Consider the following 25,305-nt stretch of genomic DNA (forward strand, 5'->3'; position numbering starts at 1 on the left):
CACGCGTTGCGAAGCGGAGCTCTGACGGCCGGAAGCCATGAAGCTCGAAGACTGTTTTACATGTGGCTGTGACTTCAACATTGCCTGGTGCTTGCATGTGACATGTTGTACTTTCCGCATACACATGTATGACACCAGGCAAAATTGTCGAGTGGTTAAGAAAAAGCCTAGCCATTGCCCGAGCTTATGCACCAGAGTCCTTAACTTTTTTACTGTCCAGCGAGGGTCTTGGTTCTCAACTTCTCACTAGAGAGCCAGTTCCATGCATGGACCCGGGCAATGGCATAGCTTACAAGATTGTGGATGTATCAGAGGTTTAGATGTGGCCACTGTGGACGAATGACCAGTTTATGTATGGTCCATGGCCATTTACGATACGTTGGCACATGTTCAATGAGTACACGTGATCCAGTCCATGAAGTTCCGTGGCATGGTCGACAGTTGCATTTGTAGTATGAGTAAAGTTACATGTACTTGCAATGGCAAATCGGTTCTGATTGGAGTATTTTTATTCATGTACGTAGAGGAAAATAGTACAGGGAGAAGCAGTGCTGAGTTGTATCATGGTTGTACATGCATGTTGCAGATTTATTCCAACCATGACTAGTCTACGAAGAGGTAAAAATAAAATTCAAATACCCACTGAAAGCCCACTAAAGATCAAAAGCCAATTGTTGTGCCATTCATGAGTGGCACCGGCGTGATGCGGCAGCGACAGATTTTAAATGTGTTTCGTTAAACTTTATGTTTTTCTTTATATCTTTGGGAGCCGGTTCTAACTCTGAATTGCAGTCCTTAGCTGGAGCCGGAACCAGGTCTGAGAATTCTGGAACCGCCCAACACTAGTCAAGAACCATCTCGACATCAATAATTGAGCACCTGTACATACTGTAGCCGCAGATCTAAAAAGTGAGAGTGTAATTTGGGATAAAAACATTGGAATGATTCAAGTAACAAAGAGTTTTTGATGTGGGTTGGTAGCTGACTCCATGTGCATGGGAAAACATGAACAGGGGAGTTTTTGAGACTTTGGGTTCTAGCATAGTGATGATTAAAAGAGACAGTATCAAGATGGCGAGTGTTGACTTCTGTACTGGATTTACAACTCTGACAGTCAGTAAGGTCAAAGAAGCACTTAATACTGAAATGAACAGTTAGTTTGTGTCGTCTGGATGTGAGACTTAGCCAGATCAAAGTCCGTAGTCGGTTCTCGTATGACATGGCTCCTCTTGATTGTTTCAGGATCATCCTGGTAGCTCATTTTTGAACTTGCTCCAATCTTGCAGCCAGAGTTGTGTGTGGACACCATGCTGGAAGCCAATACTCAAGTACTGGTAAGACAAGAGACGTGTACAGTGATGAAAGTGCCTTTGAGAATGCTCCGTCTACAATCTGCCAGATGAATGCCAAAGTTCGGTTTGCTTTAGAAACGATAAACATTGACATGGTCATTCCAGGTGAGAGTACTGTTCACAGTGACTCCAAGATACTTGAGTGTGGATGTTGGTGTGAGGGGTAATCCTTGAAGGAGGTAGCGAGGAAAAAAACGGTGATTTCTTCGATCGTGTCATGTGCATGATCTTTGATTTTCCAAGGTTGAGTTTCATTTCGTTTTTGGTGCACCACCAGCTGATGTGTCAAGGTCAGACTGGAAGGAAAGTTCATGATGGTGAGAACTGATGGGTTGATAAATGAGGGTATCATTGGCAAAAAGCAGGCACTTAGCTGACACTTTTCGGGAGATATCACTTATGAATGAATTGAATAGGAGAGGGCCAAGCACATTTCCTTGGGGGACACCAGAAGGTACAGGTGACCAAGATGAAAGGCAGCCACGATACATGACATGTTGCATACGTCCAGTCAGAAATGATTTCAGCCAATTCGCTGTTTCACCGCGAATGTTGAAGTTGCGTGCATGCTTTTCCAGTACGATGTGATGAGGCATGGTGTCGGATGCCTTACTGAGGTCAAGACAGGCAATGTCAATTCGTGGCGGTTGTGGCTTATCCACGATTATGGCCCAATCGTGAAATGCGTTTGTTAGCTGAGTCACACATCATCTGCGGGCTGTGAAACCGTGTTGATTATTGTTCCCAAGGCAAAAGGATGACACGTGATCACTGATACTATCTGCTACTGCCTTTTCAATGACCTTACAAATGACTGGGGTTAGAGCGATTGGACAGTAGTTCTTGATATCGGCTCGATCTCCAGATTTGAATACCAGAGTAATGTTGGATAACGTCCATCCCTTGGGGAGAGTACCTTGTGCAAGTGAGGAGTTCATCAGATGTAATAATGGCGGCGCTGTGGATCATGCAGTAGCTCAAATAAATACAGGCGAGATGCCATTGGGACCTGGAGCTTTGTGAGGGTTGACATTCAGGAGTGATTTGATCAGGAATCCTAGGCTGATTCGAATTGGAGGCAGTTCAGGAATGTGGAGAGCACTGTAGGTCTCTCCCGACCTTGCCCAAAATTCAGAGTTCTGAAATGTTTTATAACCCCCGTTAAAAGGTTTGTTGTATACATGTACCGGTACATGTACTTTATCTGTAGCTTCTTTTGTTTTAGTCGCTTTTGTAAATTGTATTTTAATCTGCTGCTGGCAGCGACTAATAATCTTTAGTACACGTGTACATGCAGTCATGCACACATGTTCACATTGTACCTTTCCAGCCTACATGTACACGTACATGTCTGTGTACGGTACCGTAATATCTCTGTTCCTTTGTTTTCACGTACCGGTAGTTCAGAAAACCCAGTGAAAGTACTCATTTTTCTTGTACTGTGAAGTGTGAACTCTCTGTGGAGCTGCATTTTGTTGGTTTCCTTGACTGTTCCTCTTGCTATGGAAAGCCCACACCACAAAATGCCTCTTAAACTTTTTTGGGGGGTGGGGGTTAACCTTGTATGGACTTTGTTTAGTCCACAGAAGGTTCACACAACCTGCATGCCATGGACCTCTTTCGTTTGTGGGTCTTCACTTGGTACATGTACCGGTACTTATATGTAGTTGTACATACCGGTAGATTGGCGAAGGTACTGTATCTTGAAGTCTGGTTTATTGATCCTAACTCTTGCATCATTGGCACTCTGCAAGGAAAACTTCTTCCATCTTCAAAAAATCCTCCGTCGTGCATCTGTAAGGGAGATTAGTTACTCCAGAGTATCAGTTTCGGGCTGATGCCCTGCTAGAGCCTAGTGTGAAGAAGGATTGACTTAATGAGTGTTCCATCAGTGCGCGATGAACAAGTACCGGTACCTTGGCCCTTTACAGTTGTTTCTCTAAGGTGATCATTGCATCTCATCGTTTTGCACTGGTACATGTACCAGTCAGCGAGTTTTCACGGAACCAGGCTGGACTGATGTTTTTCACTTCAGAAATTTGAAGTCTCCCTATTAAACTGCCAAAGCCCCCCCCCCACAAACATGACAAACCCCTTCTTCAACTTTCACATTTCATATATTTCAGAGGTCATACATGCAACTGTGCTTTGTGTGCTTGTGTATGCATGTTGTCACTGAACACAAAGGATTATCCAATGACATGCACATGTATCGGTACGCGGGTACATGTTCATATACCTTTAATAAATTGAGATTGACAACGTCCGTGTGCAGTGTGCATGTTGTACCGGTACACGATCTGATGATGTACTACCAACATGTACGCGTGCATGTACTGTAGAGTACAATCGAGGGCAAGCTTACTAACTAGAGGGCCAGACAATTTGATCCTGCGAAAAATCTTTCAAAGAATACGGAGACAGTAACAATCGAGAAAAGAAGCACACAAGTATGGATGGAATCAGAAGGGAAAAATACCACACCATTAAAATCAGCAGCTGACCAACTGTGAACATACACACATACACATGTACCTGTACTGGCATGTTCATGTACAGTTCTGGATGTTCCTTATTTGACAGATGTCAGGCATAGTGGCTCCATTGATATTCCTTTTCCCCTTCCAAAATAGGCACCCCCAAACAAAATCAATTAACTTAGAATCTGAGCCCCTGCAAATATCGAATGGACTAATCCCGACTAATTACTGTTGTTGGCGGCCGTAATCTGGTCTGCCACTTCCGGAAGGACAAAGTAATTGATAAGTGAACCCGTATGATGAGGGGACAGGCTGTAACAACTTACTAGCCACCATCACTGATGGCTTGGAAATGAAGTAAATGGTCTTTCATTAGGTACTGGTACTGGTAGGGACCTTCTAGGGCAGTTTTTTTTATATAGAATACATGTACATGTACCGTACATGTATGTACATGTAGGTTTTAAGGTAAAATTGACCAATCACATCAAATAATTTTTAGTGTTCACATGTGAAAGTAAGGCATTGTACAAACTACATGTAGTATCTGATATGTCTTTGTGTGTTGTGCATTTGGAAAATGAAAGCACTATTGGCTTTTTTGTTCATGTACGGTGTACCGGTACATGTACAGTACATGTACGTGTTCATCAAATCTGTTGTTAGTCATTGAACGCTTGTACCACAGGCGAGTGTGAAAGTGAAGTGAATTTGACATCACAAAAGATTTGCAGCAAAGTTTTGCTCGAGTTGAAATATGTTCAACCTTTGCAAATTCACAGCGCGAATTTGCATTTGTTTTCACTTTCTCGCCAACAACATGTACATGCATGGACCAGCTTTAAGCAGAGAAACCGTAAAACCCTCTCTGCACTTGTACATACGGTATATATACCGTAGGGCTTGTCCTACTACAGCATGTTTATACTGGTCCAAAACCAAAATCCAAAACCAAAACAATTCAAACTGGAATGTACATGTGTACAATATGCCCACAGTTTATTGGTATTGTTAGTCGATTCCGTTTACATGTAAATTGCATATTTTATTCCCTGTGTAAATCCAGGAAGTTTTCCCCAAGTCAGTGGGGAACCACAACACTTAGATGTAGGAATGAGGCACCTACATATACGTGCGTACATGTTGTTCACAGGATCCAAACATTAGCACAGTTTCCCTTCTGCTGACAACGGACCTGATAATATTCTGGGGCCTGCTGAACAAATTTCCTGTAATTGGGAGTGCCTGCCAAATATTTAGTTCATGCGGGGTAGTTTTTTACTTTTTTCCTTTTGCTTCATGCTGACAGCTTTGTGATTTCCGGTCAATGTTATGACTGGTGTCATATGTAGTGTGGCAGTGTTTAGCAATTCAGAATGTACCGGAATATGGTATATACAGTGTACCACACAAACTGAACACAGTGTTGTCCATTATGTATTTCAAGATCCATTCATGAAATTCCTGTGACATGCTTGAAAAATTCAGATGAGTTTGCTTCCCTCAGTGGAAACGTATACATACTTAATGTGAAGTGTGTTGATAGCCATGGCAATTATAAGGTACAGTCTTGTTCACACATTTTCATGAAATTGAGTCACTCCACTTACCCTGTAAATCAGTCCTTGCATGTATTCTAGGCACTTACTTTGACTCTCAATCTCAGTCAGGAGTCACCTGTGAATTTGAGATGGATTGTACATGTACATGTAAGTGAATTATATTTAAATGATCCCCCAGCCATTGATTTTTTTTTTTAGATTTTTTTGAAGTAATCCTCTGAGAATGAAGCTAAACATACTTCTTGATTATTTTTATTGGCCCACGTACAGCCTTGAATCTACCAGGATGCTTGCACATGTCTGCAGAGTTCATGCCAGCACTTGCCAAAGTCAATTCTGGAGTGTTTTTCGAAACAGCTCTAGCATGTCTAGGGATGCAATCCGTGTAAATGTTGGGGGTCATGTCCCTATGCCTTAATCAGCAACTCCAGAGGAGCTGGTGTACATTCAGTCTGACATTGTGTTCGTGCGTCACGTGCTGGCTGCACATTTTGTAGTCATGTGCATGGCGTGCTTGCCAGAGCCATTTCTTTCAAATTTCTATCAAGTGAGAAAGTAGTGTATGTGTTCAAACAGTTGATACCGGGCACCAGGCATTTATAAGCATTTTTCTGGATGCTTTTGGTTTAATTTGACATTTGAAATTTATGTGAGCAGGTGGGCTGTACATGTATACCATCACAGTGTTGCAGATATGCAGAAACCTTTCTCATGCTTACAATGTACATGTACATGTACCGGTATACGGCATCTCTTGTTTAGCTTTGCAGTACAACAGGCTGAGTGACAGGTTCAGTAGACTAACACACGTCATGCACGAGTAATGGTTGTACTTTTGCATATTGCGCATGTACACACATACATGTACATTTACATGTGTCATTCACTTTTTGACATCCAGTTAATGCTTTTATGAATGTTAGTTGAACCTCATAGGGATGAGCTTAAAATCAGTACTTGAAGATCTGTGAGTACATGTACATGTAATTTAGTCCAATGTATACACGTACAATGTACATGTACACGCATGTACTGGTACCATGTACAATGTACATGTACAGTGTAATAATGAACACACATACCCACTACATGTACATGTACATGAACCATGTGAACTGTATGCCATGCACATGTACTCGTATGTCATCTCCTATTATAGCCTTTCCACTGATAAGAGGAAGACAACTGTGCAGTACATGTGGCAGGTTCCTCAAAATATGGACCATTAGATAATGTTCAACTTTGGAGGTTCATTTTTCCTGAAGTGAACAGCAGTGAATTAATTCCCAATGTCTGATGAAATGAGGGAAGTCATGGCTGATATCTGGAACAATAATGGATGTGTCCATCTTCCAACTTAATTGGAGTTAATTAGTTAAAATCTCAAACGTCAGCATTTTTGACGGGCGTGAACAACCTGTTGAAATCCTTGCCAGTAAAAAGTTTCTGGGAATGATAATCCCTGTGATTGATTTGACACACATTTATATGTGGTGAAAGGTGTACCCGGTATTTGGGGGGTACATGTACCGGTAGGAATTAAAACTATAGTCACCAAATTTAAAAATATAGTACCTCAAACAAATAATTGGGTTCCGAAGTCGGCAGTCGCAAACATCATTCGATTTCGTCAAAATATTGACTGCAAAAAATAGCAAGTAAAATCAAAATCGATGTACAACACAAGCTGTAAAAAAAGTGCGAAAAAGCACTGCCAAACCATCATCCTTTTACGACTGGACCGATCACATTTTCTTCAAGTATGTTTCTGAAAATTTCAGTCCAAAATCCTGATCGTGGCAATTTTGCGGCTTCCGTCAATATCTCACGCTGACGTTAGAGAAACGTTTTGCTGCATCGTGGGCTGTTTGACTTTTGACATCAACGCAGATAGTGCACCCTCTTTGTTATTTGATATTCATGAGCCCCTCCGGAGAATGGTGATGCTTTGGGATTTTTCTCTTCATACCAAGGTTCCTCAAAAGAAAATCTGTCATACTGAATGACGTTTGCAAAAAAATGATGTCCGAGACATAAAATACAATTCATGATGAAAATCTAATGCTCAGAGTTGTTAATTTTGATTTAATTTTCAGCGGGGATATCTCCAAAATGAACACCGTGCTTGGAATTTTCAAGCGCTACACGTGACAGCGTTTTCAGCATTCTCAAACTTGCATTTTTTGTCAAACTTCTTGAACAACCATCAAAATTCTGTCAAATATGACATTTGCAACAAACATATTGTACTCATTAGACACTATTGATGCAGCCAAACTTACGCTAAATATTATTTTTGGTGATTGAAAGGTATAAGACGTGGCATATATGCGGTATCGAGTGATTACCGTATAAGCACTAAGAGAATGAAGAGAGCCCAACAAATACATGTACATACATGTATGTGACATTTTTCATGTTACCGGTAATTTTCTTTTCATTGAATTACAGTCTTGCATGACGATGATCCTTCAGGCCCGACCTCATGTAGTTTTCTCTGCACAAGCCAAGATAACACTACACCAATTCAGACGCGCCAGGAAATTTGGGAACGTATAATGATGCACTTTGCCTTAGGCTGAACAGTACGATAGCCATGACATGCCACCTTGATTAAAGTATTAACCATCTTGACAAAAACAAGTTCTTGGAAAAAGATATAATTTCTGACTTCGACTTTTACAGTACATGTATGTTTTTAAACATGTTAAAAAAGCAACGATAAATTGTTATAACAAACAACTTCATGAAATTTTGGACAGCCTTGAATTAATCAGTTGTGATGTGTTATATACCTCATTAGGTAACACGTTCAGCCTTTCTTTTATTTTTCATCTAAACAAAACATGTTCAATAATTACCAGGGATCAAATATATTGAAATGAATTCGATGCAGTAAAATAAAATAGCAAATACATGTAAATAAATCTTACCCACTAAAAGCCCCTTTGTTCTACAAAACATGGACAGTTTTGTGTTTGTTATAATATCCGGTCGTTTGGGAAAAATAACCAACCGGGAAGAACAGGGACTAAGATGACAGCACTGGGAAAAATTGCTGCTTTACAAGGACTCTGTAAAAATTTACAAACCGAGAGAACAGTCTGCTGTCGTGTGAAAATATAGACTGTAGTTTAGAGGTGGACCAACAGAGGACTGCCTTTGACAGTCTGTCATTGCCGCTGGTTAAAGCTTTAAGGGCAAATGTATGCCCCATGGTATTTGTACCGGTATCTATTAAACTTTCTGCTTAATAACAAAATTAAGAATTTTTACCATAACTTTCTGGCAAATCCTGGTCTTTCCACATTTTTTATTTGATTGAGAACTTGTTCAGGAGTATCTTTCAAGGTTGCCCATGAGTGTCAGTCACATTGGTATGCGCACGCCGCAATATTCAAGGGAAACATGTACAGTACCTGTACATGCACCAGAAGGTTCATGTAACTGAACAATACATTAAAGGCACCTGACCAAATTTAATCAGAACACAATTTATGTTGCAGCACTTGTACCTAAATGTATCTGAGCCGTTTAATTTTATCTGTTATTTTGTTTATTTTTGAAAGAGTGCTGGAATTGGAACTGTGCTGAAGCCTGTAGATTTGTTCTTAAAGGGCTTTGCCTGCGAACGTGGTTAGTTACCGGTAGTAACCACACCCCAGGGGATTACCGCGCCATGTGCACTCACAGGATCACGCGATTTGAACAAGCTTTACATAGGCACCAGGCACCCAGTTGAAGCTGTCGGTCCATCCTCTCCCTTCTTTACCTTTGAGGGGCGGACTCAGGAGCAGAACCCAGAGTGTGCTTATTTTCAGTGGTTGCTTTAAGATGGTAACCTCTTATTTCTTGTTCACTTTCCAGCTCTGCAGTGTTGGGATGTGGATGATTCTGCTATCGGGTATGATTCTGTGTTGCAAGCAACAGCAGCAGCTGATGTCCACAAGGTCGGGCTCGGTAAGATAAGTTTGGCTGTTGATTTCTTCGCTGTACCATTAGGAGTTCAATGTAGCACTCCAGTGTGCCATCTTAAGCTTTACAGTACATGTAGATTGAAAAACCTTGCACACCCCTGCAGGTTTTCTCACGTGACGGGTTTGGCATGTTGAAAATTGCCCTTGTTGCATTTCAGTTTTCAAACACCAAGTGGAATTAATCTTTAGTGAAGTGAAGCATGTGGTTGAGTCCCTCCAGTTGCCCTGAGTTAACCGCCAAAGAAACTGTGAAGGTTTTCAAAGTAGCAATGATATTTGGCTGAGAATTTCCCTAAAGTGTTTTGATGTGTATGTGTGCAGTGCCTGTCTGGGCAGAAGCATTTTAGTAAGTTGTTTAGGTTTCTGAAGTTTTGAAGATGAGAGTTAAAATATCGCATGTGTTTTGTCTGTAGAGCCTGTACTGAATAAATTTGGACACTGCTCTTCTGATCATCTTTCCCTCCTAGGGGTTTGATGAACCCAGTTTGGTGTCACTGGACATATTTTTGTTCTTGGCATAATAGGACTTCTTTTTATACCAGAACACATGGTACCGCAGATTGATCATACATGTACTTTTGATTCAGAGTTATAGCAAAAAACATCTCTGTACATGAATATGTACCAGTAGGTCAATCTTTTCCAGATTCTTTAGTGGTTATTTTTGGGGTGGCTGTTATTGGACAGTTGTTTTGTCACTTCACAGAGTATTTTTGTTTCTGGTTATCCGCCTCGAGTTGAAGTGCACCCCCAAGTGGCAAAAGAAAGACAGATGGTAGTTAGTTTTCCAAGCGGGTTCTTGCACGCATTCTGGGTGTACGCAAAGACCATACATTAAGGAATAAATTTGTTACACGTATTCGGCGTGCCCGTATCAAACGCGCCATTAATCTCCATTATAAAGGCGCGCCTGTAGGCCAACGCCAAAAAAGCCCTCTTTTGTTCTGCTCAGAGCAGATAAACAGGTGGCATTTCACTTTTATGGAGATCAGTTGACTACGTGCAGTTTTGCTTTCCTTTTATCCTTCACTGTGTTAACTGGCACATGAATGTGTCCGATTTACTGCAAATTCTTTGCAATCATTTTCTCTTTTTTTGTAGTTCACAGGAGCTTGGCTCATTGTGGTACTAGTGTTGGTGTGGTCATATTGGTCAATCCCACATCTGGCGAGGTGACTGCCGAGCTTCGCAACCTCCTCATCCATCCTGCATCCAACAAACATCTCATCTTTGGCGGCCATTGGCTTGAAGGGAGCGGGGACTGGGTGTTACACAATGACACCTTCACCCTGCATGATATCGCCGCCATCTTCAGCGAGCCGGAGGTGGATGCTGCTGTCCTGAAAGCCTCGCAGGATGACAGGCAGACCCTGGTGGTGTCTGGATGCCGTTGGCAGACTGCGGCGGTCACTAAGCAGACATTCACCAAGAGCCTCAATCTCACGATCAACCCCCAGGAGGTCAAGAATGCCATGGCAGGCATTTCTCTGGTCCTGCAGACCATCCGCAACAACATCCAGATCCCCTCGCCCTTTGAGCTTCTGGAGCCACCCACCATGGGCGTTGGCGTCAAGTGCAAGATCACCAAGCCCACTGTGCTAATATTCCCGGCAGGAAAAGGAGACTGTGCCTTCTTTGCTGTCACCGACTTCAGCATTTTTCTCGGCGGGGGCTACTGCACCAAGAGCTGCTTCTGGAAGTTTGCCAAGCATCTGCACAGAATTGACGCCATCATGGCCCAGCACATGCAGCCTGACTCTTTGGTGGGATTCAACAGTCTCCTGAAGAGAAAGATAGCCGAGCAGCAGCTGACAGAGCCTGAGAAGGGATCAGAGGAGCATGAGGACTGGCTAATCAAATGCAACTCGCCCGAGGTGGGAGTGGTCTACCTGAATGCCCCCGAGAACAAGAAATCAGCAACAAGTCTTCAGCTTAAGACAGTCAGCCAGGGGAACCTCACACAGCAGCTGCTTCAAGAACTTGAAATCAAGCCATTTTCTTGCACAGCCAACATTGGCAAAATTATTGAGCCTGTCACTCTCTATCAGAAAGTCGGTATAGGCCGTCTGGATATGTTTATCTTAACCCCCGTCCATGATAGTAAGGAGCTGAAAGATTTCATGCAGCAATGGAGTGGCAATAAAGCATTCTCTAAGGTAAAAATTGGAATGAAAGTGAATGGGAAAGAGAGTGAGTATCCCATTTCTAGTGCTGTTTCCATTTGTGCTCTGATTGTCTGGCAGCCAGCTAATCCCCATGAAGATATTGTCAAAGTCTTGTTCCCAGGAAATGCGCCTCAGACTAAAATATTGGAAGGTCTCGACAGACTGAAGCATCTGGACTACCTGAAGTACCCGCATGTAACCGCTGCAAAGTTGACCAAGGGTGGTGCTCCTCTTAAGAAGAAGTCTCCCACTGCTGGAGGAAAAACTCCACCTAAAGCCAATGGCCCAACAGCGTCAGTTACTGTCACTTCCAGTAACGAGGCTACGTGTACTGATGGCATCCATTGTGGGACGCCTCCCCCGGAGGTACAAGGTGAATGCACAGATGGAAAAAACTGCAACACACCACCTCCTTGTCCTGATGGCCTCTGTTGCGGGACTCCGCCTCCTGATGGGAAATGCAAGGATGGTTTGGGCTGTAACACGCCCCCTCCAGACACTGAAGAGGGTAGTGGTGTATGCTCTGATGGAAAGAACTGTAACACACCTCCTCCAGAGGAAAGTGATGGCCAGTGCTGTGATGGAAAGCACTGTGGTACTCCGCCTCCTGAAAATGAATATGATGAGGATGCCTGCAACAAGTTTGTGCCAATTGAACCATACAAGTGCACTGACGGTGCCAATTGTAACACCCCACCTCCGGAAGGGGATGTCATGTTCACTGATGGTAATCATTGCAGCACCCCACCTCCAGAAGATGATGGAGTGATGGACACTCAAGAGTCACCAGTTGATAATGAGCCACAGGCAACTGTACAGGGTGATATATGTGGGAACCTCATGGACAGCAACTTGCCGGAAAGCCAGCAGGACATGGGAGCTTTCGTGTATGTTGGCACACCAGATGCATTTGATAACAAGCAGTCAGATGCTCCCGAGAGGTTGGCTTCAGGGGAAATCACCCCTAGTGACCAGGTTGAGTATGGCGACGAATCTCCAAATGATGGCTCTTTTGTCTTTGAAGCAGAGGCTGGCTCCAAGGTGCCAGCTCCAGTACCTTCAGGTTTTGGAGACTATGCTGAGGAGGATCATGTTGAAGCTGCTGCTCCTGGAGAGTTTGGTGGTGGATTTGAGAAGAAGAGGGATCTGTCTGATGATGAGTCACCTACAAATGGAAACCAAGGCAGTGGAGCTTTTGACGACGAGTCTGGCTCACCAAATGGAGGACCACATCCTTGGGAACCTCGAATTGAGTTCTCTTCTCCGGACCAAGAACCGGACGACAGCTATTTAGTTGAAGAACCTCGTCCTGAGGCAGATTTCCATGAAGAGCAGATTAAGCAAGCTTCTTTCCCCGAGATTCCGCCCCCTGTGGTCCCCTCTAATGGTGGGAGTGCTGTAGAAGAGATGGAAGCCCAGGCAAGCTCGCAAGAGTATGCTCAGGATGTTCAGTATGAGCAGCAGGAAGACATTGCAGAGGATGAAGAAGAGGACTCCTCAGAAGCATCTCAGGCATCAGAGATAGAGGTCAAACCTGACCAGCAGCTTGCTGAGGCTGAAAACCAAATGATGTATGAGGAGCCAGCTCCAGTCTCTCAAATGATGCCAGAAGATAGCCAAGTTGCAGAGGATGGCCGCAGTGAAGAGCAAGGGCAGATTCCAGATGTAGAGGGGAATGTTGTAGAAATGGAAGCTAAAGATCAAGAGATTTCAGGGCAATTTGACGTCACATCAGAAGAACCTCAACCAGTTCAGGGACTTGGGGATGAAGAAAATCAGTATGTAATGCAGCCTGACGTGCAACAAGTAACAGAGCAAGAAGTTGCTGCAGGTGAATCTGAGCAACTTCAGGCTGAAATCAGAGGTGAACCAGTTGTTGAAATCCAGTCATCAGAAGGGCAGGAAGAAGTGCTTGCTGGTAGGGAAGAGGAAGAACATGAAGAGATGGAAACTGGACATGCAGAAAGCGTGGAATCCCCAGCCCCAGAGGAAGACCAGGATCAAGTAGTACCAGAGGGTGAATATGAAGAGTATGTACCACCACCAGACGTCCCTGTGACAGAAGCCTGGAGTCAAGAAGGCCAACAGGAGATCAACCAAAATTTCATGATACCTGATGAGTTTTCTGGTGGTAGGGTACAGGAAAGCCTTCAACCTGAAGAAATGGGTTCCCAGCTGGCAGAGATAAGCCCAGAAGCAGAAGAGATAAGCCCAAAAGCAGAAGAGATAAGCCCAAAAGCAGAAGAGATAAGCCCAGAAGCAGAAGAGATAAGCCCAGATGCAGAAGAGATAAGCCCAGAAGCAGAAGAGATAAGCCCAGATGCAGAAGAGATAAGCCCAGAAGCAGAAGAGATAAGCCCAGATACAGAAGAGATAAGCCCAGAAGCAGAAGAGATAAGCCCAGAAGCAGAAGAGATAAGCCCAGATTCAGGAGAGATAAGCCCAGATGCAGAAGCGATAAGCCCAGAAGCAGAAGAGATAAGCCCAGATGCTGAAGATATAAGCCCCCAGCCTGAAGATTTCAGCCCCCAACCTGACGATATTAGCCCCCAGCCTGAAAAGATTAGCCCCCTGCCCGAAGAGGTTAGCCCTCAGCCTGAAGAGATCAGCCAGGAGCCAGGAGAAAATAGCCAACATCCAGAAGAGATAAGTCTGCAGCCAGAAGCTGATATCAATGAAAACAGACAGATTGCAGTCGAAGAGGTGATGCTGCTTGAAGAGACTAGCTTGCAACCAGAAGCAGAGGCTGTGTTAGAGAGCTCTGAAAGAGATTCAGAGGACCTTGTTCAGTTTGGAGATGAGGTACCACCAAGTGAGCCTGCTAGCCATCCGTACCAATCGGAAGACATGGAACAAGCGGCACAAGAACATCCTCAAGTCATTGAGAGAGAACCTGAGGAAGGCCCTGAGACGGTTGAGGAATACTCTCCATTTGAAGCGCAAGATGTTCCCAGCACGTTAATTTCTGAGCCAGTTTCAGATACATTTACACAGCCACCTGTACCAGCTCAAGAAGCACAGCAAGAGATCATAGGAGAGCCTGTTTCTGACTACGATGTGGAAGCAGCTTATAACCAAGAGGTTATACAGGAGGAGTCATCGATACCCGATCAACAGTCCTCATCTGAGCCTCTCTTGGATTCTCTTTCTGAGCCTCAGTCAGAAAAAGAGCCTGACTCTCTCTCTGAGCCCCATATTGATGTTGAGTTTGAAGAAGAGGCAACCAAAGGAGAAGTTGAGCCTGTGGAGATGTCAGCACCTGCCCAGGAACCCTCTCTCTCTGAGCCCCATATTGATGTTGAGTTTGAAGAAGAGGCAACCAAAGAAGAAGTTGAGCCTGTGGAGATGTCAGCACCTGTCCAGGAACCCTCTCCTTCAGAACCGGAACCCGAACCTATCAAAGAGCCATCTCCACAGCCTAGCCCTGAGCTTCAGCATGAACCTGTCGTTGAACCATCTCCGCAACCTACTCCAGAATCCCAACTTGAACCGCAACCTTTGATGGGGGCCACTGAACAGTCTGCAGAGCCAGAACCAGAACCCAAGCCCGCTGCAGTTCCGGAAATTGCGGCAAAGGCAGCTTCATCAGTCAGTACCACAACCAAGGTTACAACCAAGACATCCACGACAACGTCCAGTGCTACCAAGAAGCCTGCCGACAAGGGAGCAAAAACCAAGGGTACCACCAAGACTACCACAAGAGACATCAAGACCACCACAAAAACCAAGACATCTGTAGTGACAGAGAAGAAATCCACCACAAAGACACCTGGCACCAAGAAGCTAGAGGTAACAGGAGCTGCCAAGAGGCGGACCACTGGTACTGAGCCCAAAGCTGCTGCAGAGAAGAAAACTCCAACAGAAAAGAAAACACCCACCGAAAAGAGAACACCAACAGAGAAGAAAACCTTTGAAAGGAAGTCTCTGGCTGAGAGAAAAACCGTAGCAGCAGAGAAGAAGCCAAGTCGACTCTCGGCAACGAAGACCCCAGCAGCTCGCCCACAGACATCAAATCGAGACAAGTCTCCTGGCAAGGTCTTGGAGAAGCATGCAGCTGCTTCTGTGTCGACAAGCAGCAGCAGCCACACCAGCCGAACAAAAACCAATGGCATTGGAGACACCAAGCCCACCCCGACCAAACGGCTGGCACCCAGTCAGGTGACAACCAGGACCACGCCCAAGGCCAGCACGCAGAGACCGACAGGCTCCAAAGCTCCCAGTAGTGCCAGAAAGTCGACAGAACCAGCCAAGAGAGAGTCTGATAGGTTCACCAGGTCGGCCCCAAGCAAGGCGGGAGATTCCAGGAGATCAGACAGTAGCAAGAGGCCACTGTCTTCCAAGACAAGCACCAGCACATCAAAAGCCCAGGCCATCCCCATCAGCGGGCCATCTGTCTATGTAGATCTCACATATATTCCACATCACGCAAGTGAGGACTCGGTCAACATGGAGTTCTTCCGGCGCATCAGATCCAAGAATTACGTCCTGAGCGCCAACGACAAAGGTCGCAACCAGCCTAGCGTGACGGTCATGGATTCCCTGCTGGAAGCCAAGTCCAAGTGGGAGGACCCCGAGGCGGAGGTCACAGTCATCCCGACCTATGACACTGATGCCCTGCAGGAGTGGGAGCAGAAAAATGTACAGCAGCTAAGCGATTCAAAGATCACCATCTCCCAGCCGGCCAGCCGGAGCATTGTGCAGATGAAAGATGAGAACTTCTTCATGTACAAAGTGGAGTTCTGATGAGAGTAGTGATTTCTTGGCGCTTGGAGCTCAAGTGGTTCTGGACATAGTCTTTCAGCAGTCACACTTGCAGCTCATTCAGCATGTTGTCTGTCTTACATAGTTTCTCTACATGTGACACAATCACACTCGCACGTGTACTTAATTTGATGGAAAAAAGTGATGTGAATCAGTATTTCATTGCAGTTTATTTGAAGTAAAATGCTAGAATTGCAATGCAAAATAAAGCTTTGCATTGCTATTAATTTACATGTGCATCAGCTATCGAACATACATTTAAAAATCTTAGTCATGTTAGAAGAGCATACAGTTTAATGTTAGAACTTGCCCGCCCAATGTTGCTTGATTTCGAGTTTGAAATATATTCAGAAATAATTAAGGTAGAGTTTTGTTTGAGTTTTTACTTGTCGACTAATATTGTGACATAGTGTCAAAATAATTCAAAATGGAATTAAGACTCTTGCCGGATTGCTTAGATTAGTGCCAAAACTAGTGCTATGGATTTTAAATTTAATAACTCACTTTCTTTTCGCAAATAAATGAAATAATTCTGTACCTGTACTATACAAATGCATTTGTTGTTGCATGAATTTGAATTACATTAATAGTGTGGTTTGCTCACATTAATGACTTGTAAAAATGGAATAAACATATTTTGAGTGATGGAGCAGTTGAAGAGGTATCCTGTTGTAGGAACTGATTTCAGAGCTTACAATAATGGACCAAAGTAAGGAAAGAAACAAAACAAAACAAAATAAAAATAATAGAATAAAATATACCTAAAAGACTTGTTTACACACCGCTTCCAGTGTTGGAAGGGCTTATATTCAATAGATGCGATTTTTATCCCTTAGACCTTTCTTTTGTTAACAGACATTGACTACCATTTTATACAAATGGCCAAAGTTTACAGAATGTTTGAACACCCTTGTATGGCAGTAGCCGTTACCTCAAAACATACATTAAATTCATCAATGTTAAAAGAGGGAGCTTAGGGGGGTATTTCATTTAGTATCAGTATTCATTATTATTGAGTTTTAGTGGCCATACCGGTAGTTTACAGATTGCCAATTGGCAAAAACTAGAGTACGATGTGGCAAAAGAAAGGTCCATATAAATGCAGATGAGTTTGCAATTGGCTGACAAGTTAGCAGAAATTTTCAGAGGTTTTCTTGCAGCCTGAAGCGAAAAAAAAGAGAAAAAATACAATACAGCCTTGGAGGTAGACAGTTTCATGTTACCAAGAAAGTGACAAATAGCCTATGCCAGCATTAAAGCACAGAAATTGATGTTCTCAGTACCGTGTCAACATTCCCTAGTTGGTTTACTTTTATTGCTGTAAATGTGGCATTGGATAATTGCCAGTTTCTCACAAACACACGCACAGTAGCTCTTCAGTGAAGAGTATGAAAAAGATGTGCTTAGGTGTGAGTTGGAATAGAGCCGTTATTGTTTAATGCTTGCCCGGAATACAGTGTCTGTTGCTACTCAGACTAACAGCTGTTTGTGTGGAACTGTTTTGCTGTGCACAAGCACTTTAGAAACACTGAAGGAGAATTTAACTTGCGACCAGAAACTACAGAAGGTGGCTGGTTAAATGGTGTGACTAGTTTTGTGCTGACTTCCAGATATTGATACTGGTTTTGTGCGTGCACTTTATCAAAACTGGTAGATGTTTTGTTCAGTGTGCAACTTCATGGTACATTAAAAGGAAGCTGGACACATTATACAGAAGATCAATATTTTGTCCATGTAAGTTGCTGACAAGTTAGTAATGTTTGACATGCTTTTGCTATCTTTTGAGTCAGACAACACAGAGTTTAATACAGAAAATCTGAAAAGCGTGGAAAAGTACATGTAAGTTGTAACCAACATGTGCACAACTCGAGCTTCAGGGGAAAAAAATTGGGTAAATTGAGTGGGAAAAATACATGAAATCTATGTAGTATTTTAGTAATATGTAGTCCACCATGAATGTGCATGTGTTACATGTAATTTGATAATCTGCTTCGATGTCAAGCTGGTGATTGTTATGCAATGTGTTTCATGTGCCTTTAAGAGAAAAAAGTTTAATGTATATTGTGTCATCCCAGTGACTGACCTGTTATTTTGTTGATTGTTGTTGGAATAGGGGAGTAAATGGGGAAAAAAGAAAATAACATGCCAAAGGTAATGTATGATATGATCTAAAATACTGTGCAAGTTTGATTAAGAAAAACAAATGACTGACAGGGTTTCTAGGATGTCAATACGAAATCTTAAAAGGTGTTTTATTTTGTTTGTAGTTCGGCTGTTTTGTTAACAAAATTGTACGCCTGAAATGGAATTTTGAATATGTAAACAACTGTTTAACATGTTTACAAAACAGAGAAATTGTGTGGAACAACAAACTTGTCATGGTGCATGCACGTTTAGCTAATAGTTTTTTCTAGGTGCATCACATGATCGGAAGAATTTGAAACATGAATTTTGAAGTCCAATGATATTATTAATGCAGTTAGTGTCAGTACTTTGTAAAACAATGTAAAAAAAATGCAACTGACGTTCTTGGGTTTGCTTTCTAGACTTGTGGTAGGAGAAATTGTCACAATTATACATGTAGGTTTTAGCATGCTGTAAAAACAATTTCCTAAAAAATCAAGAAAAAACAAGTTTAGCTTTCATAGGGGTGATTCTGGTAAAAACACTGTTTTTAGGAAGATAGGCAATACCTCGGGGATGCCAGTCTTCAGGGAAAAGCCTGATTTCAGGCTTTGTGGAAATTGTTTGGCTTATTTTAGGCTTTTAAAAAGATACATGCACTGGTACATGTACATGCACATGTATGCATATTTCGGCTTCTCCAGCCTTCATTTGAGGCTGTAGACAAGACCTTGACTGGCATCTCTGAATACCTGACTTTGGGGGGCATGAACACATTGTCTTTACATGGATGACATTGTCAGTTGAATTTACATGTAAAGTGGTAGTGGCCGCATGATGATGACATCGTAGACATACATGTACATGTAGAATTAGGAACTTCAGTGGCAATATTTGTGCTATGGCAGTCCAGGTTTACATGGATGTGTAGACCTCATGGTTTGTTATGAGCATGCTTGTCCACCTGAAGTTCAGTATATGTGTAGACAATGCTTGAAGTTTTTAGGCATCAGTTAATCAGTAGAACTAATTAGTGCGCACAGGCATGTCAGGTTGGAAACCTTAGTAATCTTCAAGAGTAGAATATGTACATGTATGTACCTGTTATATTTCATAATGCTCATTAATATTGTAGAATATATAGCTGCTGGCATGACTACATTCAGCCTTTTTTTGTTTTAACTTGCTAATAATGTTGGGTTGACTAAAAGCCCAAGTTTCATATGTATGATGTACTGTTCTTCATCATTACATGTAGGTATATGTTGTGTAACCAGTTGATATTGAAAAATTGTCTTGAAAATCTCTTCATGTAAGAGGGTTGCACAACGAACACAGTGGTTATTTGTAAAAGAGTATAAACTGGATTTTGTTTATTCCACTGCTCTTAAAACCTCGTAGCACCACGCTGATTCTCAAGTACATATATTGACATGTAAGCATTTCTCTTTGAGCTTATTTTAAGAAGCTGATCAGCATACGAAAAATACCAATGTAAGTGAACAACATAGGTAAGCAGCGGTGTCACTGTATACATGCGTCTCACAGAATAAACTCGATTATTCATCACGTTGCACATGCTCACTACTGAAAGGGCTCCATTTGGTCGCCTTTCTTCAGAACTTTCCATCGTGTTTGTTTCGCTGTGTCACGAGAATGAGCAGGTTTACAGGAATTGAAGAGCATCCAATTTTCCAAACTACCTTCTTTAAGGGAGCGGATTACAGCAATTGCAAGTGAGCTGATCACTTAGTCGGTCTCAAACCTAGCCTGGTACAAAATTATAAAAATGTTAAGATTAAAAAATGCTATGCTATAACATACAAGTATATTTAGCCTCAGTACCATCACATACATTGGTTCACATGTTGCACTCTATGTTTTAGATCATGTACTTGTAGTTTACAAGGGTGGGAGCCAGTGTGTATTGAATTGACTGCTCTGTGATACCAGGCCCATTTGCTCAAAAAGTCAGCCATTAGTGAATGCCAGTCATTGCTGACAAACACAGTGAGAAGAGCTGCCAGGGGTTTATTCGTGATCAAAATGTCTTGCAGCTGAAAGCAGGTGACATGTGCCACATTGGCAAACAAAATTAAGCCTGCTCTAGCAAATGGTCTGTGTTTAGTCAGGTGACTTGGTGTTGTAGGCGTTGGAGAGACATGTATCTCTGTAGCAGCTATACTGAAAATCTTCCTTTTTTTGACTATCATCCCCCAGAGGTGCTAGCTAGTTCATAAACATTACAAGAGACAACTGTGTGTTTTCATTCCATAAATGCAATACACTGCTGTACGTGTGAAGTTTTATGGTCACATTGTACATGTAGGCCTATTCCATTGTAAAACATGTCCATGTAAGAACTTTGCTAAACTTTACAATTGTATCCTACCAAGTACATGTCTTTACTTCACAAAGTTTATAATGTCGCATTGTAAAATCACAAGCCCCAAATCACAGATTTTATCTCCTATTAAAAAATGCTGGTTCTAACTGCTCATTCATGTTTCATAAATTTATGCAGCCGCTGAATGAATACTTAAACTACACTATTCTCAACCACGTTCCAAAAGTTGTTAAAATATTGTACATCAGAGTGCATATCTATTCTAATATCATGTAGCTGGAAACTTTAACTTGTTCCTGTTAGAAGTATTTTTGTTAACGCTCTGTAATTGATTTTTATGGCTTTTCAATCAATATTTCTAAAGATGGTTATTTGTTTCTCACCCTTGGGATCTGCATTATCAGCTGGTGTGTGTCGGCCTCAATCATGGATGGTTGATCAAACGGAAATGTTAATTTTCATGCCACATATTTGTGCCATTACCTCATGCGCAGAGATCCCATCAGAGTGTGTACATCCGCAGCGTGCATGGTGCTTTATTGTTCATTTTTCTTCCATTGTCTGGGACTAGGGATGGCAAGTCATGCTTATCCCATGCAAACCATGGGTTCCCGTGCTCATGCATAGCCAGCCAAATCCTCAAGGGCATTTGGGCTGTGAGTTGGTAGGCCGTGGGCAGCGTTTGTGTATTGTATGTCAGCAGTTCTAGAAGAGAGAGAGGCTGACTTGATTAGTTCCTGGCATCATTCAGGAGTCAGTACTGCATCTCATGCGTCATGTCGCAACCACTCTGCATATCATTTGTCTGGCTGGCAAGCATTCTCTGCATCTGATCAGCATAACTTGACCAAGCCCAAACCCAACTATCCAGAAAAGAAGAAATAAGTAACAAAAGGCAGGTCACGAGGTTACAGCTTCAATCTGTGACCACGTGGCATACTATGTGATCAAAGCAATCGATCAAACCCTTTGAAACTGTCCCGGTTGTACTGTAAAATCTTCACACTACTACTCACCAGACAAATTTGTTCAGTACAGGCAAGCTGCCTCATCAAACACATTACTCCTCACCGTGCAGTATCCAGTTAATTATTCAATCCTAGTCCCACTGAAATGCAAAATTAATTGGGCTTTTGTGTAGAAATGGTTTATACATGTAATCGCCTGAGAGCCTGTGGTAGAGAATAACAGAGCAAGTATGGGTCACTGTACTTAATTTTTAACAGTAAAAGATTCAAGGATATTATAAGGGCGGATACATGTAGTTCATTGTACTTTATTTCATCATACAGCTTTCAGTGCTTGAAACTTTAGTGCAGGGTTCAGTAGCAGAATGACCACAGTAACATTAACTATCCTTCAATGCATGTACTTAATGATGCTGATTGGATAATTCTTTCATTGACCTCTCCCATTTCCTTTGTCAGATCATTCAGAAACACTACTGTTCATTCATAAACACTACCGTTCAAGGCTTGGACTCCTGTCAGATGTAATCTAAGATAAAAAAGTTAAACCCTGTGAGTTACACTTCTTCACGGTTGAAATGATTTCAAGATAGATGTGTGGTAAAAATGAATATGCAATATTTGATATGAGATCAGAATAAGGTATGTATAAAGAATATATATTTTCTAGTGGTTGTAGTCACTTATGTTTCCAAAATGGTGAGATTGTCGAGGGTTTGGGTTTTTGGTCATTACACTGTTACTTTAAGCCAAGCAAGTGCAGTTCTGATGTGTGTACATGTAGCTAGTAGTCCTGAGCTGACTGTATGGTTTGACACAGTTGTTAGATCGGTATGTGATTGGGTTTGAGTCTGAATGTTATGCAGACAAAGGTCGAAGCGACACATCAACAGTTACTCTGGTAACTGCACATGCTCTGTGCCTGCGCATTTGCTATTAATGATGAATGAATTGCGTACTGCTGTTAGAAGTCTGCATATATTTATTCACTGAAATCATAGGTCTAATAAAAGAGAAAAAATCTACTAGGAATACAGGCAAAAATATATTGTCATTTACAACTCAGCTTTTATGATTGTATACATTTATTGTATGTGCTGTCTCAGTAACGAAGTGTCAGTGTATAAGATAGCGTTGATTCAGCACTGTCCTAGTAATCAGCATTGCAAGATGTTTTGAAAAATATGCCTTATTTTCTCTCTCCTCCTTGCACTACATGTGAGAACAATGCGCCCACTTTGTGTATTTTCTTTCTTTAGCGAGTGTTTGCTTGGAGAAATCCTAACACAGAAGCATTTTTGTGATGAGGTTGTTTCCAAAAGGTGAAATACTTAGAACTTTGTGTGCTTAGGTTCTTGCCAATTTGTTTTGATTTTTAGGTTTACATTTTTTTAATGAAGCTCTGCCTTTTGTGTTTGTATGTTTGCCAAAAAAATTCCATGCAATATGAAAAAAAACAAACTGTAAATATTTGGTTCGGTTACAAAAAAAATTGGAATAATATTGAATTTATATTTTTTTCCCGTTTGCTGTTTATTTTTTGCTACACAGTGTTCAGTTATCTTTTAATTGTCTTAATGAAATCAGATGTGTCTGTAAATGTTTGTGTTGTCAACAATGCTGGTCATGGAACTCTGCATAAATTTCATTTGATATGATCTTCCGTTGTCACTTAAGTTGCAAATGTTATTGTGTGAACACTTCTTGCTTTAGGATCTCACTACATATGAGTTTGTATTATACATCTTGGCTAGTACATGGTCTGTACATTTGAATAGCTATCCATCATGTCATAAACGTGTTACCCCTGTCAAATAGCATTTTGTTAATGTCACCATGCTACATGTAGGTTTAACAGAAGGAACATTGACACTGCATACTGTGTGGATTGTCAATCTTGTTCTTGATGATATATTGTCTAACAAAGATTTCAAAGCAACCAGTGGAAGTTGCATTTTTTTCTGTAAGTTAATGGGTAGAAAAGGATCATCGTTTTATGAACGAAGCCTACATTTGATAGTGTTTCATCTCAATAATCAGCACTTCACCCCATTAACCTGCACATAGTGATTTCCTTTTTAAATGTTTCACTTCAAGCAGTTCCAAACTACAAGAGTCATAACGCGACATGGTTATTTATGGGCATTGTAAACTCCCATCGACTGCCCATGTCTTTACATATTATTCTGTTTTGAATTTCAGAGCCACTTTCATGCTTGCTGAAGATTTGCCCTCGTAGATTTAAAGCCCATAGGAAAGAGAGCAGATATGGTAACAAGAAATGCAGGCCTCATGAAAGTGTGGTGCCTTTAATGGCATACTTGTACACTGATTTGCACTGTCACAAAGTTATCGCTTTTTTTACTGTATGGTCCCACAATGGATAGTTGTCTCAGTCGTGTGTGCTGATAGCACAATTATTTTGTTCCTCTTTACACTTCCAGGTATATGTTATCTTCTCAGTTGGCAGAATTCAATTCAAAAAACCTAAGAACCACAGACAGAAACATTGCCTAGAAAATAGGGTCACCACTACTCACCACATACTTGGTGCAGTAAATTGTGTTGCTAATTGTATTTAATTTGACCGTCTTAATCTGCAATAGAATTAGAGAATTGCAGTGTTATTTAATTACATCATTCTTGTATTTGCAATACTTTTTTGGTCATATTTTTGTAATATGCCAATCAACTCGGCAGTTTCTTGCATTATTCTTACTCTTTATTCTTACTATTCTAGACTGTTCCTCTGATCATGGATGTAATACATTGTAGTAAAACCTGCAAATGTGATGTGCAAGCATGAGTAACTTTAACTGTACCGTAGTTGATCACCCTTTATGCCATATGTAATTCTAAGTGTTCCATAGTGGATCACCCTTTATGCCATGTGTAATTCTAAGTGTACCATAGTGGATCACCCTTTATGCCATGTGTAATTCTCCTTAAATTATATACCACATACTGTAACTGACCATCTGCAGTTAACAAACATATGATGACATAATTTATGTGGGTTCTTTATAGATGCAATAGAAACGGACTTCACAGGTGTTTGGATCCATTATCCTAGTTTTAACAAATTGTTCACATGAAGTATTGATTATTGGGTATTGCTAAGTACAATGTATCAAGACAATCATTCATAAAAGCAATTTCAAGAAACCTGCTTTGAGTTTTTTACGATTTTCTTTGAGCAATTCTTTGCGAGTGCATATAGAGCATATTTATGTAGCATGTCAGCCTGTGGTAATGTATAAGCACAATGCATGTCATGGCAGTAATAAAAATTGAAATGCGAAGTAGTTTTCACGTGTAAGCTTCCTTTGACTGGTGTTGCTGTCAAAATCGTGGCAAAAGACTTGGACGCTGAAGTGGGTTGAATTGTGATTCAGTGTGATTTTGCCTGGCAGCATATTTGCGGAAGTGGGATCTGTCTAAAGCATCATTGGCAAGGGTAGATCTGTACTATATTGGCATTAGAAACCTACTTTTGACCAGCTGCCTGTAAGTGCCCAATTTGAACAAAACATTTTGCCTGTCAGATGTGTGGACTTGGGACCCAAAAT

General features: G+C 41.7%; 1 protein-coding gene across 1 annotated transcript in view; it reads left to right on the plus strand.

Annotated features, from left to right (window-relative positions):
* The window catches only part of LOC110988682 (uncharacterized), a 44,833-nt gene extending 19,792 nt beyond the window's left edge, over positions 1 to 25,041 (plus strand). Inside the window, exons 2-3 of the mRNA XM_022252442.2 lie at positions 9,262 to 9,354; positions 10,473 to 25,041. Coding sequence (XP_022108134.2) covers positions 9,262 to 9,354; positions 10,473 to 16,279 — 5,900 coding nt within the window. The 3' untranslated portion in view covers positions 16,280 to 25,041. The remainder of the gene's footprint in view (positions 1 to 9,261; positions 9,355 to 10,472) is intronic.
* Positions 25,042 to 25,305: the final 264 nt, after the last annotated feature.

Source organism: Acanthaster planci, linkage group LG05, assembly GCF_054643075.1.
Source record: "Acanthaster planci isolate LZ-2023a linkage group LG05, COTS_SCS, whole genome shotgun sequence".
In the NCBI taxonomy this organism is placed as follows: Eukaryota; Metazoa; Echinodermata; class Asteroidea; order Valvatida; family Acanthasteridae; genus Acanthaster; species Acanthaster planci.